The 17,854-nt window shown below is 41.0% G+C and overlaps 1 protein-coding gene across 10 annotated transcripts in view; it reads left to right on the forward strand.

Annotated features, from left to right (window-relative positions):
• The window catches only part of THRB (thyroid hormone receptor beta), a 273,610-nt gene that overhangs the window by 196,823 nt on the left and 58,933 nt on the right, over positions 1-17,854 (forward strand). For all 10 annotated transcript variants that reach the window (XM_054019952.1, XM_054019957.1, XM_054019951.1 and 7 more), the window contains one exon: positions 2,074-2,137. In XM_054019952.1, the coding sequence (XP_053875927.1) occupies positions 2,131-2,137 (7 nt within the window). In that variant the 5' untranslated portion in view covers positions 2,074-2,130. The remainder of the gene's footprint in view (positions 1-2,073; positions 2,138-17,854) is intronic.

A 17,854-nucleotide genomic window follows, 5' to 3' on the forward strand; every position in this document is an offset into this window, starting at 1 on the left:
GTGCCAGTGTCATAAATCATGAGAGTGAAGCTCAAGGAGACTCAAAAGATTAAATGCAGCTGTTTCTTATTTTATATCATGTGTGGCTCTAAATTCAGATCTGTACCCTGCCCAGGTTCCCAAGGAGAGCTTCTTTCATCTGCTTATGTATGCACTTCTGCATGCGTCTCTGCTAAACCTTTTTTGGCTCCCGTCTCCTTTTTCTCACACTACTGACTGTTTCTTGCTAGCTTTCTACCCCCGGCGTGTCACTCATTTTAACACATTAGTCCTGTTGTACTTTCTTCATTGCTGGAGCACACTTCCCCTGCCACTTTAGTGGCTCTGACTGGCTCCGTTTCATAACTCACAGCTGGGTATGACATCCTGTTCATGGTTGGTATCAATGGTGCACTAGAGGGAGCTAGAGGATAACATGATGCCAGCCAAATTATAGTAAGGGGTTCCAGCCACGTAATTAATAAAGAACAGGTAATGTGGACAGGCAGACCTGATAAATGGAAAAACGTTTTTCTTGTTTTACCTTAAAAAACACATCAGTCTGACTTTATTTGGGGACTCTGACATGGGTCTTCAAAATATGATTGGCTGATTTTCAATATTTGCTGGCATGACATCACATGAATTTATAGCACTGCCTTGCACCCATGATAGCCCTGTATGAAGGGTCACAGGTGGAGCAGACGTGCAGTGGTGTCTTTGTATGCTCTGCACCCTGAAGAGGAGGTTCCATGCCAGGCCCATGTAGGCCAACACAGAAGGGCTACTAGAGACCCAGGGCCCTTCCACATAGATGGTGCAGAGGGTGTGCAGCTGGTGTTCCAGCTTCTAGGTTGAAATAAAGACAGTGAGATGTTATGCCACAGTTTTGGTGGTGGTCCATTCCGTTCTTCCAAGTCCCCATGGAGTTCCATGTTCAAAGCCTGAATGATTACTCTGACTTTTTGTGGGTTAGGAGCCCACATTTACCCCAAGCATTTACTTTCCCATACTGCAACTAGTGTGGTAAAGAATATAGGAAACAGGCGTATTTATTTTAACAATGTATCCTCTGGTTTAATTTTTAAAGGAATTTTCAGTTAAAGTAATCACACTATCCATAGAGCATCTTCTTGCTTACAATATCTAAAGCTTGCATTTCTTTTACAATTAAGTTATTTGATTTAATTACTGAAGGAAATATTATGTTTTGTAGTACTTGTCTATAAGAAATACGCCACACAACTAAGTAATGGATGTATTGGTTATTGTGAAATAATGCTAACAACTTCCTATAAAGTTTATGGGCAGAACCTTAGCTGGCGATCAGGCCCATTATCTCTCAAGAGGGGACGGAAGTGTCCCTAGAACCCAAATAAATCTAAAGAAAATAAGAATACATGTCCGAAAAGCTTTCATTGAATAGTGGGAGGAAAACACAAGTAACTTACATGGCCCTTGCAAGATATTATGAAGTTCTAAAGGCATCTTTGCATTAATATTAATTGGGGCCCTGTGGAACCTTCTACCAGGTCTGGCTCCAGGCACCAGCCCAGCAAGCAGGTGCTTGGGGCGGCCAAGGGGAAGGGGCAGCACGTCGGGCTGTTCGGTGGCAATTCAGCGGCAGGTCCCTCTCGGAGGGAAGCACATGCCGCCGAATTCCTGCCGAAGAAGAAAGCGGCGCAGTGGAGCTGCCACCGGAGTGCTGCCGATTGCAATCGTAGCTTTTGGGGGGGAGCAGGCAAAAACCCTGGAGCTGGTCCTGCCTTCTACATAAAATCCAGAGGAAGGAGTCCCCTGGCTGGTAGTTCCATGGTGTGAGTGGGAGCATTCTTCTCTCACATGCACATGCTTTCTGACTATGCGTTTGGAGACCTGGTCTTCCACAACTGTGCCACGTTTCAGGCAGTAGCTCACACTTTGTGCCCTCTGCAGTGGTGCAAGGCACCTCAGCTTCAGTGCAATGTGAAATGCCAGCAGACATGGACTGTAGCATCCAGTACCAAAAATGTCTTATCCTGTTTACATACTGTTAGCCCAACTATTTTACATTTGTGGATGTATCACATATATATTTTTTTCTCCTTTTGGCAGGTGATATTGGTGAAAAAGAAGAATGAGAATGATTACTTATCCATAACTCCCAGCAGTATGTCAGGTACCCATATTTTCTACAAAGTCTCTACACAGTGTCAAATAAAATAATATATAATATTTTATGGGCATTGAGTGCTTTTCAAAGGTTCTGAAATGAATTGGTCCTGGAGACAGAAGTCCTCCTTGTACCCCCAGAACAGATATAAGTCAGGTAATAAGATTCCCCCACATCACCCTGCTGATGTGCCTCAACTCCCCTGCTGGAGGGGCCTGCTCCAGAGAGGGAGGGAGTAGTTCATGCTCCGTGACCATTCCTTCCTGGACTCCTCTGCTGAAACTGCCAACACGGTGGCAATTGCTACCAACTGTGTCGGGTGTCACGGTGGTTTCTCTGTTGAGGACATGTCTTCTAAGGACTGGACTGAAATAAACTCAGACCATCAAGCAATCATCCTGTAAAAATGGCTTTCTTTACTACTGACCTCGGCTGAATTGAGGCCAAGGATCTCAAAGCGAAAGGCTCTGGATTTCATTTCAAGTCTCCTTAACCAGCCTGTCCCCCTTTTAGATATAAAATGTGGGAATGTTCACTTAGCATTAGAATCATGGCTGTAAAAAAAACTGTAATCCAAGAGTGGGATGTCTACAAAGATGCCATGTACAGAAATGATGTTGAATCTCTCACTTTCACTGTACATTTCTAGGGTTTTTTTTAAATTTGCATTTTCAAAAAGAAGCTGTGGATGATGCCGTATTTTTCAATAGCTTTTTATCATTTCTAAACTTGCATGTTGTATTTTAAAAGCTCCCGTGTGAGTTGCAGGATGCAAATTTTGAGCTGGTTGGGGGAAGTCACAACAGGTCAGACTGAATTCCAGTCACTGTGCTCAGGGAGCATTCCATCTCTACGCCCTTGGGAATGCCCAGTGCCCCAGAGGGGGCAAGGAGAGGTAGGTCATGGTTTTGCCCCTCCTTCCATGCACTGTGTAGCAGAGGGTAGAAAGCTGCACCTACAAAGGGCAAAAAAGTACCCAGTACTCTGGCCTTGTGGACTGAAACCTCCTGGAGACATTGTGACTCCCCAAAGCAAAATGTCTCATTGTGCTTCCCCTTGGGAAGTGTGACTGAACCGCCCTGGATGCAAAGAAGGGGTTAACTGGTATAGTCTGCTCTTTATCATTTATAAATAGGAGTAAGCACCACAGACACGTGTAAAGCAAAATGGCTGGGTGAAAGAAACTGATTTTAAAATCAGTGTCAGTGCAGCTGCTGCTTTAAAGTGTTTTTCATCCCGATCCATTTTAATTTTTCATTTCTTATTAAGAGAGCTTGTAATCCCCCTGCATGATTGAGAGTGGAGAAAGGAGCATGCTTAGAATATAAAGCTTTTCAAATCTTTGGCTACAGCATTGCTAGAGAAAGGTCTAAAGCCAGATGGGAGGTCATCCTTAATAAATTAAAATAAAGGTCTAGATTCTGCTCTCCGAAGTTCATGGAGCTACCATTCATTTACACCCATGTGACTGAGAGCAAAATCTTGCCCAAAATGTGTTAGATTACCTCGAATTATATCTTGTATTATACTGAATGTATATCTACTCACTTTTTTATATATGGCCCCCTTGCATGTATGCTGCATTTTTTATTACTGTTGATTACTTAGTAGATATTGGTCAAACATTCTGGTCCTTACTGAAATCAGTGGGAGATTTGCCTGAGAAAGGATTGCAGGATTTGGCACTCTGTTTAATAACCAAGTCACAGTTACTGTGCAAGTCATTATTTTTGAATTATTTTATTCTGGTGCATTTAAAATCTCAACTTTAACATTGTAGTAGTGTGATTATTTTGAAGTGAATGTTGTGTGTGTGTGTGCTGTGTATATCTGTCTGACTCTCTAGCTGTATCTCTGGCTAGACATAACGATAAAGAGAGATGCCAAATTTTCCAAAATGATTTTGTGTGCCTCAATCTTTGGATGCCCAATTTAGGTGGCTTGCCCCTTTAAGGGCTAAAGGCCTGAGGCAGTCAACCCTAGTTACTCAGGAGGCACATCTGAGCAGGGATCAGGTGATTCCACTATAAGAGCAGCAGGAAGCTGCAGAAAGAGGAGGATGCTTAGGGAGAAACAGTCAAAGAAAGGTATGGCAGAGAGTGCAGAATTGCTGCCCTGAGCAGGAGGCCCTTGCAGGAGACCCTTGACCCCGGGGAAGGTTTGGATCTGGAAGCCAGAACCAGAGGGCTGAAGAAGGCTAAGGGGCAGGGAAAACAGACTCCATGGGAGTAAAAAAAATCTCCAACCAGGTACTGCTGAGTAGCCTGACATGGCAGGGAAATGCAGCCCAGAGCAGACTCCGGGGAAAAAGAGAAGCGTCAGGACTGAGTTTTGATTATGTCCTATGTCAATAAATTAGACCCCAGGAGAAGGGGCATTATTGGACATAAAGCCTGAGTGTATTTAATAAGTGAACGGGAGAAACTGAGGCAGGCTGTCTGGAGATTGACCTCAGGCCTCGAGAGGATGTTCAGGACAGGAGGCAGTTGGCTTGGTGACACACTTTATGGGGCCTGATTTTTCAGAAAGTGGGACTCCTTTATATGTAAATGTATAAAATACGAAATTGAAAATGGCACTATAGTGCAGTGTTTTTATGTGACAGCCAAGTGAAAATAAAATAAATTCTTACACAAATGTGAATGTGCATTTATTAGAATGCAGACTCATAATAAATTTAATTTGCCCTGGAACATAGCCACAGGAATCTAAGTAGTCCTACAGAGTGCATGAAATTTTGTAATTTCTGGCTGTGGAAGGGGGCAGGTCTGGCATGCATTGTGTTGGTCTATACATCTTTACTAACATTATCAGTTGTGAATCTCAGATTTTGCAGTCTATGTGATGCACTCATTTAGAGACATACATTTTTAGTACAGATTATAATGATCACACATTCAAATAAAGGGGAAATTCAAGAAGAGGGGTAGTTTCACACACTGCAGGTAGGATTCAGAGTTGAGTGTGGTTTCAAATACATGCATGCTGGTACCTTCAAATAGCTGCCTTCAGCATCATAGCACATACTTAAATAAATGATGACAAATGATGTATGATGCATGGACAGTATAAATATACATGCATGTATAATTATAACTTTGCTATTTCAAAAGCAAATTCTTTTAAACATGTTAAAGGCACTTATTCTCAGTTCTGATTAACTATATAGCAAATTAGATGTTTTTAAAGAAGCCATGTTTGAATTGCAGAAATGTCTTAAAGAGTTATTTTATTTATGCACAGATAGCTAGAAAATGCCCAAGTGAGTATTTACCCACCCAACCCCTCCCAAAAATGTCATAACTGCAGTGAGAAATGTCAACTCAAAGAGTAATATTTGCAGAAAGATATAAGTACCTTGGAAACAAGGGCTTATACAGAAACTGCCTTTTCAGCTAGAACTATAACTTTATCTACTGTAATACAGATGTAGAATAGAATATAGGCTTGGAACTGGTACTCTCTCTTTAAGATGATGTAGTTTCTAATAAATTAGTTTCCAATAAAGAATGTGAAACACACTCTATAACAAAACTTTCCTTTGTTCAAATATTCTAGCATAGCTGATGCTTGAAGCATCACCCCTGAGTAGCAGTAACATATTCACTGATGGTCTGATTCTGCCTCCATTGAAGTCAGTGGTGAAATATCCATTGACACAATTGGTGCAGGCAGGGTCAAGTCTTGAGACACCAGTCTTGCAGTCCTTCCTCAGGCAAAACTCACATTGACTTCACTTACAGTGGGAACTGAGCAAGGAATCAAGTCTGGGCCAAAGTGTGAGCAAGTAAATAACAGCTGCAGTGTACAGTAAATTCACATTAATTTCTGCTTTACAATATACTGAAGTAAAATACTAAGTCCTGTTGAAGTCATCAGGATTTTTTGCCATTAACTTCAGTGAGGCCAGGATTTCACCCTGAGTGTATATCTTTTCACAATTTATCCAGAAACTGGGGTTCAACGCCCAGATATTAACACAGTTCTGTTTGAAAATGACCATTAAGTTGAATCAAGATAGGAATTATAATATAATTAAGTGCTGACGGGAAATAGAATTTAAATGTCATAAATGCATATTTTCAGAAAGCAGACCTTAATATGCAATATTTCTTGTAATAGGTCACTCATTTGGAGAAGGAAAATAATCAGCTTTTATGAAAACAAATCTTTCTGAAAATGAGTAGCTGCAAGACTAGTTTATGTAATTTCAAAGGACTAGGAAAAGTAATAGGTTCAGATAAAACAGTCACCTTTTCTGTGTAGTCTGTTTCTCTGTAATGCTCATTAACCTGTAGCACTCTGCAATAATTCAGATGGAAAACAATTGATTGTTGAGTACCAATTGAGGAGTGATTTCTCATAAATTCCCTCAACAATCTTCTTAGGGTAACTTAATTTAACCTACATCACTGTGTAGCACAGCAAGTTGTCTCCCTGTTCTTGTCCAGCAGACCATGACAAAAAGCCCACTCACTAACTGAGAAGTATTACTTCCTTTAACTAATGGACTTTTTAGAAGGACAGTAAAAACTTTAATGTAAGGTTTGGTTAGTCCATGATTCAGCAGCTTTGTAGTAAGCTATTGGGGATTTTCAAAAGGTTAGCAAGATTTATAATGTGGGCTGATTTTGCATGAAGCTGTGAATCACTCCACAAAGGCCCTTTTACTTGGGAAGGTGTATTTTCTAATGTGCAGTTAAAAATAACATATTTAATAGGTGGTACCATGTCGACATGGTAGCTTATAGTTAATTTTTATTCTTTTTGTGTAACTGATGTTTTTTTTTTAAATCCAGTGTTTTTACCTTTAAAGATACTATTTCTTAGCACTGCGTTGGGATTGTTTTTGCTTTATAGAAAACAAGTTTCTACTAAAACACTTCCATGTTCACAAAACAAGAAGGGCTTATCTCTGTACACCTGTGCAGGTGCCCAATTTGAATGCTTTATTTAATATTGCTGTCATAACTCATGTAAACAACCATTCCCTTTTCCAGACAAAAGGCATTTTCATCATCAAAAAAATAAAACCACATTTAGGTCAATTTTAATAATGAATGGAGGAAGCAAATGTCTCTACTTTTTTTTTTTAACTCTGTAAAGACTGCTAGCCATTTTCTCAAGCATGGTTCATTATTTTAGAATCTTGGTGCTCTCTTCTTCTCTCAATAAGCTCTCAATAAGCAAATCAGTATGTTTGGGTCAGTTTCTAAAATCTTTTCTTATTTGCAAAAATGTTGGATAGTTCAGCCTGACACTTCCTCCACAATTAGATTGGTCAGTTTCATTTGGAACAAAGGCTGTTTTCTTTTGGAACTTTGTTTTCCTGAAACATTGCCTTGTGGTTAGAGCATGGAACTATGAGTAAGGAGTTCTGGATTCCATTTGCAGCTGTGCCATTGTCACTCTGTTACATCTGTCACTCTGCCCCCATAAATTGAAGTGATTGCAGTACATTATTGTTGTTTGTTAATTTCAAATGAAAAACAATTTTGAAACGGCTAAAAAAACAAACTAAATCAATCTACTTCCCTGTGTTCTTTCCCAGCGTAAGCCAGTAGACCAGAAACCGATACAGAGCCATTTTAAAAGGACCTCAAAACTACTATCCACCCACCACAAATTTTTCATAGACCCAGCCACAGACCATCATTTATTTCTACTACAGGCCAGAGACACCAGAATCTCACTTATCCTCCATATATATACTAAGGTTTTGATCCTACCCAATTCCAACTTCATACTGGGCAACAAAAATGATTAGGGGGCTGGAGCACATGACTTATGATGAAAGGCTGAGGGAACTGGGATTGTTTAGTCTGCAGAAGAGAAGAATGAGGGGAGATTTGATAGCTGCTTTCAGCTACCTGAAAGGGGGTTCCAAAGAGGATGGATCTAGACTGTTCTCAGTGGTAGCAGATGACAGAACAAGGAGTAATGGTCTCAAGTTGCAGTGGGGGAGGTTTAGGTTGGATATTAGGAAAATCTTTTTCACTAGGAGGGTGGTGAAGCACTGGAATGGGTTACCTAGGGAGGTGGTGGAATATCCTTCCTTAGAGGTTTTTAGTAAGCTTGACAGGCTTGACAAAGCCCTGGCTGGGATGATTTAGTTGGGGATTGGTCTTGCTTTGAGCAGGGGGTTGGACTAGATGACCTCCTGAGGTCCCTTCCAACCCTGATATTCTATGATTCTATGGTCAAGAGAGCTCCATCTTACTCTCCAAATAATATCTAAAATAACACCTTCCCCTATCTCCTATTTCACTAGGAGCTAGCAAAAACAATCTAAACCATGCATCTCCCTGTACTGGCTGGAAACCCCACTAGATCTTCCTTTCATACTTATCCTCCACGCGTGAGTTAAAGAATCCACCCTTCAGGTACAGAGAACATATCCAATCATATCCGATTCACTCTATAGACCTCATTCACCAAAACAGTGAACATTTATTTATCATGGGGAGAAAAGAGTTGACAGAGCTTCAGAATGTAATGTTTTTACTTGCAGTCAATAACTGAAAAAATGTACCATTATAATACAATCTCACCCCTGGTAGTTGGCTAATAATACACCTCTACCCTGATATAACGCGACCCGATATAACACAAATTCGGATATAACGCAGTAAAGCAGCGCTGTGGGCGGGCGGGACCGTGCGCTCCAGCGGATCAAAGGAAGTTCAATATAACGCGGTTTCACCTATAACGCGGTAAGATTTTTTGGCTCCCAAGGACAGCGTTATATCGGGGTAGAGGTGTATTAGTGATAGTCACTGTAGAAATGCTGGTAGACATATAAATTATAAAATGGGCAGGGAATCGGCAACAAAGTTAAGGTTCATTGTTGAGCTTCAGCTACAATTGTCCTCATTCTCAAATAGTTAGGATTTTTTATAACTACTGTAGGGCATTCTAATGATAATTGTATTAATGTCGTAAATCAATGGCTATTTATTTACCCGCTTAATTCTAGCTCGTTTTTGTCTTGGAATTATTATTATTTTACTGTGTTGATAAAGAGAGAATGCTATGGGCTGCTTCTGGCTTTTCAGAATGTGAACACATTCACAAGGCCTTTAAAAATTCTAAATGGAACTTTTTAGAGCTGTAGGTGTAAAAGAAGCCTCTCTTCACATCCCGATCACACATTCTTGCCAAAGATGTTTGTTGTTGGCCTATTTGGACAAGCATTCTCAGTATTATCTATATTTTCTTTAATCAGTTCCTTAAACCTTTGCCACGGCTTGTTAGTTTTAGCAGTTGCCCTTTATGGGTGGTGTCAGCTGACTCACGCTAATGAGTAGAATTCGAGCCTAGTGAGCCCAACTCAGCTGACACCAGCCAAACATGGCTGTTTAATTGCTGTGTAGACATACCCTCCATCAGTGGTGCACAACCTTAGTACACAGGAGACCACACAACCTTGTGTGGGCCAAACAGATTCTACATATTTCCATGTATCGGGGGTAGCCGTGTTAGTCTGTATCTACAAAAACAACAAGGAGTCTGGTGGCACCTTAAAGACTAACAGATTTATTTGGGCATGAGCTTTCGTGGGTAAAAACCTCACTTCTTCAGATGCATAGAGTGAAAGTTACAGATGCAGGCATTATATACTGACACATGGAGAGCAGGGAGTTACTTCGCAAGTGGAGAACCAGTGTTGACAGGGCCAATTCAATCAGGGTGGATGTAGTCCACTCCCAATAATAGATGAGGAGGTGTCAATTCCAGGAGAGGAAAAGCTGCTTCTGTAATGAGCCAGCCACTCCCAGTCCCTATTCAAGCCCAGATTAATGGTGTTAAATTTGCAAATGAATTTTAGTTCTGCTGTTTCTCTTTGAAGTCTGTTTCTGAAGTTTTTTTGTTCAATGATAGTGACTTTGAAATCAGCAATAGAATGACCAGGGAGATTGAAGCGTTCACTTACTGGCTTATGTATATTACCATTCCTGATGTCCAATTTGTGTCCATTTATTCTTTTGCGGAGGGACTGTCCGGTTTGGCCAATGTACATGGCAGAGGGGCATTGCTGGCACATGATGGCATATATAACATTAGTGGATGTGCAGGTGAATGAGCCCTTGATGGTGTGGCTGAACAGGGACTGGGAGTGGCTGGCTCATTACAGAAGCAGCTTTTCCTCTCCTGGAATTGACACCTCCTCATCTATTATTGGGAGTGGACTACATCCACCCTGATTGAATTGGCCCTGTCAACACTGGTTCTCCACTTGCGAAGTAACTCCCTGCTCTCCATGTGTCATTATATAACGTCTGCATCTGTAACTTTCACTCTATGCATCTGAAGAAGTGAGGTTTTTACCCACGAAAGCTTATGCCCAAATAAATCTGTTAATCTTTAAGGTGCCACCAGACTCCTTGTTGTTTTTACATATTTCCATGTGTAAATTAAAATGGTGTAAACATGATGACAAAATGCTAATGAATTGGCCATTAGTATAACGTGTTGAAGCAGGCCACAGGCTTTATTAAATGCTTTGGTGGGCTGTGAACGGCCCATGGGCCGGAAGTTGGGCATCCTTGCCATGCATGATCACAGCTCAAAATCAAATTCCTGAGCAAAAGCTTTTCCATGGGCTTCATTCAAGGTACAAGTTTTTTTTTGTTAATTTTGGAACTAAAATGGCTTAAACTAGGTTATCTTAAATTAGCACTTGAAGAACAAAAAGCTTAGCTGTGTACACATGGCCCCAGACTTTGGCATCTGTAAGGCCTCAGTGGACCGTGGCCACATAATCTGTCTGTTCCACAGATTTAAAGCTGAGATTCAACACTTACAAATTTCCTCCTTTGAAATCAGGCCGCAACTCCATACATTTTCATAAGATCATGATAGCAACAGAAACAGCTTCAGACCGCTGAAGAGAAGACAGGCACCTTCCCTGTGTGAATGACTGGCTAATCAGAGCTTCATGTCCTTTCCAGATGTTCAAAAAGCCATTCTCCACTTGTTCCCAAGGAAACTTTCATAGTAGAAGTGTATTAGCAGTCATGTAGAAATCTTTCCACACTTTTTCACATCCCTATAGGTTGGATCTGCAGACTTTTACGGTGACGCCTTTCAGCATCAAGTTTTTCATTCTGTTTAAATGCTTTTCACTTTCTATGTCTATGATTGTTTCCCCATCCCTGGCTTGAATGGGGATGGAGGTTAAAACTCTGGAAGAGGTTGGATGAATGTTTCTCTTCCTGCTGCAGAACATTTGGTTTAGAGTGATAGTCAAGGGAGATGGATAGCATAGAATATACACTATATATGTGCACACTGTATATATAATTTGTAACCCTAGCATGCCTCTAACAAAGTAATAACATATAATTTCTCCACCCAAAATTACAACTGGCAAAATTGTTGTTGGCCTTTTTAAAGCTATTCATGATTTTTTTACATGCTTCTATTGCTTTGCTTTCTTAAACTACTAAATAGTTCACTGCTTGCCACCATGTAAATGGCCCATTCCTCTTAAGTCGTTGATGTTATGTACCAACTACTGTTCCATGTAGCGCCCACATACTGTTTGCTTTGGTAAAATAATTGATGGTTTGTCATCTGTTTGTTTTGTTTATTTTTAATGGCAGCATTTTTCTCTCTATATACAAACCCCCATGCACACACATAAATATCGTAGCCTAGAATTTTCAAACCTGTGTGCCAAAAGCAAAAAACTGAGACCATATTTAAGATCCTAAATAAAGTAAGGTCTCTTATTAGGTACCTAAATATGGCTACAGAAACCTAACTGTAGGCTTCCAGAATTGAAAGTGTTTGTCCTAGAGTCTAATTATAAGAACAAAGGTGTCTTCAAAGTGGACATAATTAATGTATGCAATGTTCATTAATCATTTTGTTATCTGTGTTCATCTGGTATTCTAACCACTGAATTGAAATGATATACCTTAAAAACTGGAGGCCAAGGTTTTACCCCTGCACTGTGGTACCCCTACCAGTGTGTAGCAGCACTAAAATCAGTATAACCTCTGTGGTGGACCTCAAGGAAAACCTACAACTATAGGAAGTGATATTGGCATTTCAGTAGGTAGCATGCTTTCCTTTCAGCCAGTAATGAACCAGGGAACCAGCACGCTGTTACTCGGTGTTGTACTGCTGGCAATGTTTACTTTCAGATGAGTTCTCATACCGAACTCCGGACTTTTTGTGGTCATCAAAGATCCTATGACATTTTTCAAAACAGTAGTAGTGTAAACCCCAGTGTCTTGTCCAAATTTTGCCTAAGTGAGATATTCTTTACTTTCATATTTGATTATTCCTGACTTCCACGCTGACTCGTGGAATCAGAGAGATTGTATCCTAATAATTCAGAAGCTTTAGAAAAGAAGCCAGCTCCTTGAAGTGAGTGCTATTCCAGTTTGAGACTGGACAAAGGCAATCTGAATTAATTGAATGACTCATGGCCAGAAAGCTGGGGTGTAGAAGGAGAAGGATCACTTCATTTCCCTCACAGCTGCAGTAAAGTATCATACAAATTTCTAAGACCACAGCTGATCAAGTTCAGATGTAGTTTTCTGCAAATGATGCTTTTGCCTCCTCCTTTTACTTTGCTAAAGGTCCTTCAGCCTGTCACCAAGAATTAAAAGAGGCACCTAGTATATCTTTGGTCATAGTATAAATAATACATATAATAATAATGTGTTAATATGATGTGTGGTTAATTTATTTATTTTTAAACTTCCTCCTCATGTGGATTTCATCTACCTCATGGAAATCTGAAAGAATCCATTAAAACTAACCGTTTATGTGCCTGGATTGTTTTATGGCAACTCTCCAGTTTTATTGCTTATCATCGCAGTTTGTCACTCCTTCCCATTTACCTCTATTTTTTCATTTATATTCCCTTTACTATTTTTTTCTTTCATTAGCTGTCACAAAACTATATATTCAGTCATTGAAATCTAGGGTGAAATCCTGGGCCCTGGGTCAATTGCAGAAGAACTCCAATTCACTTCAGTGGGGCCAGGATTTCACCCATATTCATCAAGTAGTGAGAGCATCAGACCCTGTGCTTCAGTACATGAGACAGTTGCTGCTGGTTAACTTGCAAATGGGCTACCATATCCCTCTAGATATTATTTTCCTCTGATTCATTTTTCCCTGTAAGTAATTAGGAACTTCTGTTTACTTGAGCGTAATCCTGCCCAAGTTCCTAAGGAGATATACATAGCTAACTTAATCCCCAGTGTATCTGCACTGCAAATGGTAGCTGGCACTGATCTAGTCCGTCAAAAAAGCAACTGCACGGGTTCGTACGGAAGAGCTTGTTGTTTTATGATATCTGTCAACAACAAGCCGGTATAAAGGTAATACAGTATGTGCTGTACTTTTGGATAGGTCACAATGCCAGCTGTAGACTTTATCTTTAGCTTTTGTTACACATTAATATGAACACCATTTGCAACAGTCATTGCTTCCAAAAATGAAATCTGTTTTTCCTGTCATGTAATTACCTTTAAGTGTAAGCCACAAAAAAACGCCATTGAAGTTGAGTATAATGTGAATTATGAAACATTGTGCCACTGATCTTTGTGAAGGATTCTATTCTTTCTCAAGGACATTATCTTTCATTGTGTTCACTATAAGATTAAACGTAAGCAGTGAAAATTCTGTTTTACATTCTGTATTAAAAATTGTTGTATATTATAGGTGGAGCAGTAGTGATCCCTGTAGTTAAGGTAGGCTAACAGTTTTCATTATAACTCTGTTTTCAGTTGCTTGTAACTTTGACAAACTTCATTTATTCAAGCCAGAATTTCCCATACTTGGTCTCTACTTACACATTATACTGGTGCTGTCAGATAGTAGAGTTATTCCTTCAACTCAAGTAATAGAGGACTGTGGCATGGATCTGATGGTCCTGAGTTCAGACCCTGCTTTCAACCCACATGGAGTAGGGGGCTCATTACCATTACACACAATGGAATTTCTTTGTTTTTTCAGTTTTCTTTTTTTTGAACCTGAAGAAAATCCACTCCCAAAAACTGTTAAAAGAATGTTGTTAAAGTTGCAAAATCTAGCTAGACCCTCCCCACCCACCAGATTTCAGAGCCCACGCTCCAACCCAAGCAGGAATGTCTACACTGCTATTTTTAGCCACATGGTTGGAGCCCCACAAACCCGAGTCAGTTGACCCGGGCTCTGACACTCACTGCCATGTTTTTTGTTTGTTTGGTTGGTTTTTTGCAGCGTAGGCGGGCTCTTATTCTTCTCTATTGAAATACCAGACGGCCCGTGGCGGTTATAGTCGTTCCAGCACTAGATCAGAGATTTTTGTCTGTATTGAGTTTGACATTTTTATATGTATGAAATTTAGGCTATAATTCACATCTGCTTGCATTTGTTATGTGGAGAACCATATGTACCTCTGGCCAATGACGCAACAGAGCTGGTGTTTATACATAACAAGCAGGTCTTTCTGTACTAGTTCTGCCCCTTGCCAACGTTAAACACAACAGATAGTAGGAACTCCAAGTAGGAAACTCCAAGTAGGAAATTTCTTCATATTTCTTGGGGAAGGAAACATTACCATGATGCAGTATGGAAAAGAAAAAATGTTCTCTGACGTGCAACTCACAGGAAGAAAAGAAACTTCAACCTTGCTTGGAACAGACAGTTTTATCACACATAGCAAATTAGAGCATAACACACATTAAAGCCTTCTGCCCCCAAGACATTAGTACATAAGATGAGTTGGGTTTTAGTTTAGTTTTGCTTATTTGTTTTGTTTTTTCATTTTCCTTGTTCTATAGTTGTGCCTTTCTTATTTAAAAATCATCTAGATATACTGGATTGGGCCCGTGCAAATCTAGCCTACTTGATCAACCTACCGTGAACCCTTAGTCATAATCCTGATTACATTTGCCTTAGCTGATCTCTCTGATACCAGCCCACTTTTGTGCCCTTAGATGCTTGTATATTTTAGTGGGTTTTTTTAAAAAACACCATAGCACTTGCTGTCCAGTTTATAATAAAATATGCAAATCAGAGGAGGCAAGGCTGTGTAAAAGATTCACAGTTTTGAGTCATTTGTTTTCCAAGGAAGTCAGTTAGATGCAAGTGAGAGACTAATATATTTGTCTGCTGCAACTACATTGATCATGTCCAAGCAGAAACTGTGGTAGATTTTGAACTCCTTTTAAGTTTAAAATAATTTTTTTCAATGACAGCAGATTGCTGTGTAACAGTAAAAATAACAATTCAGTATTGTGTGTGTGTATATATATATATATACATCAGTCTGCATCTTACTGACCTCTTTTTACTAATTTGAGTTGTAACTGAGGGATTAGTATAAACAACGACCTCTCAGCGTGTTACTGTTCTACCTAGTTACTCGCGGCTCAGTTATGGCCTTGTGCAGAGGGAGCAAAGGAGGGAAGAAAATACTTGTACCACTAATGTGGTATCGATGGAGTAAGCTCCTAGCACAATGGAACAATTTGGTTAACATCTGGTGCTACCACAATATAGATGTTTAAGAATAATAATCATCATCATCATAAAATGCCTGTATCCGGTGTAATGGGCTAGATCTTTAGCTGGTGTAGGATCTGGCTCAGTGCTTTAAGGGTCACTGTGAGGAGTGCATTGAACAGCAGCTGCTGTTCAAACCATCCTGCTCGTCAGTGCACAGGATCAGGACTATAGACACACCGCCTCAGCCCACCCCCAGAAATACCTCTTGGAGTCAGTAAAAGCTGATGGCAGCCCTGCCCCTCCCATTTACTGGTAGCAGCCATATTATGGTTCCCTACTGCCCAGAGGCACCAAGGAGGAGGAAGGAGAATGTGGAAGATTGTTGTGCCCTCTTCTCCACTAGCACACCCATTAGTACCCATTAGTACATTGAAATAGAGAAACGGAAAAAATGTGAGTAGGTTTATTTAAGTTAATAAACAAGTGAATGATGGCTCTAGTCACTGGGGCTTTGATAGCCCTGTGTATATTGAGGTTCAAATAACACTCTGTGTCTAGCGCCTATATTTATATTTATTTTTTCTGTTTACCTTCTTTCCTTGTTTTTTCCAACTTCACCTTTAGTCACAGATCCTGTTTGCAAATATTTGTAATGCCGTTTACTTTGGGCTGTGTTCAGGAAAAAGCACCAAGAAAGCTCTGCAGATTCCCCAGGCTACACAGATCTTGAAGCTGCTCCTTATTTCAAAGGAATACTCCTCCCCTTCAATAGAGCAAAAGAATAGGGACTGTGGTAGTACCTGGTCCCTGCACTAGGGCAAAAGGGAAAGACAGCTCCTTGCAGCCACCCCTTCTTGCAGAGCTGCCCATGGAGAAAGCACACTCCGGCTCCATCCAGTTTATTCTCACTATTCCCCTCTTAGATATGTATGTGAATAGTAGTATCCCCATTTTATAGAGGAATCTGAAGAGAGAGGTGAAGTGACTCACTCAGGGCACCACAAAGCTGGGAATACAATTCAAGACACTCCTATAGGCCAGGCTGTATCTCATGTGGGCTGTTTATTAGCAACCCTGCTAACTCCCTCCCAAAATGTGGTCCCCAGACCACACCCCGTCCTAAGTAGGTGAGTGTGAGGAGGATGGCCTAGGCAGTGACAGTCTCCCTGTGAGAAGGTTTGTCTGCACCTCTGTTGCAAGTCCAGTTCGAGCAGCTTAGGAAGAAGGTGCAAAGACGAAACTATATTCTGCCAAGCGTATTATAATGGAAGATTCACCCTATCCGTGGAAACACCAGGCAAAGATTTTGTTTTGACCCTTCTGGCCCACTAACTATAATTGGGAAGGGTGATTGTTGATTGCATAAAAAGAAAGAGTGGACAATAGCCCTACCCTTACATCCCACTGACATTAAATTCTCATTGCACATACATTTAGGCTGGATGTATAGACTTCCAATAGAGAAGGCGACTGTTTTATTTGATGGACTCGTCCCTAGCTGAGACTTTGTTTCCTATTTAGGGAAATTTAACCCTTGGAGAGAGTCTGGATAGGAATCTGAGAAAATCCTTTGAACTGTTGACTGCTCAAGTGGCATTAATTACTCATTATCAGTATATGCCATTATAACATCTCTGCAGTGACCAGATGAATCCTCCGCCTATACACATAAAAAAAGCTCTAGGCCAGAGATCCCCAAACTGGGGGCCGCAACCCCCTAGGGGGGCATGAAGGAACATTCAGGGGGGTACAGAGGCCCAGGCCAGTCCCCACAGGAGTCGGGGAGGGAGCACCACTCAGACCCGCTCCGCTCCTGGCTTTGCTCTGGCCCCTCCCCCAGCCGCAGCCCCTGACCGCAGCCCAGCTGCGGCTCCACACCCAGCCCTGCCCCCAGCCTCGGTCCCTGGTTGGTGCTCCAGTCCCGACCCCAGACCTGCCCCCAGTTGCAGCCCTGGCTCCGGGGAGTGGGGAGAGGACAGGGGTAAGGGAGGGTGTGACCCTGAAAAGTTTGGGACACCTGCTCTATGCCCTCTTATTAGGCTCTGTTTGCTTTGAAATAGGACCACTTTTTTTATTCATGGTTCATCCCAAGATGCCTTCATGCTTTCTGCCCAGAGTATGGCCATTTTAACAGTACCTGGAAGGGCATGCTGGTTCTTTTCTTATAACAGGGGAACTTGGCACAAAACTAACCTTGCTATCCTCTATTATCGAGGGGTATTTGTTCGGCATAACCCAGAATAAGAATTCACATAAATGTAGGAAGCT

Source organism: Malaclemys terrapin, chromosome 2 (genome assembly GCF_027887155.1).
Source record: "Malaclemys terrapin pileata isolate rMalTer1 chromosome 2, rMalTer1.hap1, whole genome shotgun sequence".
Taxonomy (NCBI): Eukaryota; Metazoa; Chordata; order Testudines; family Emydidae; genus Malaclemys; species Malaclemys terrapin.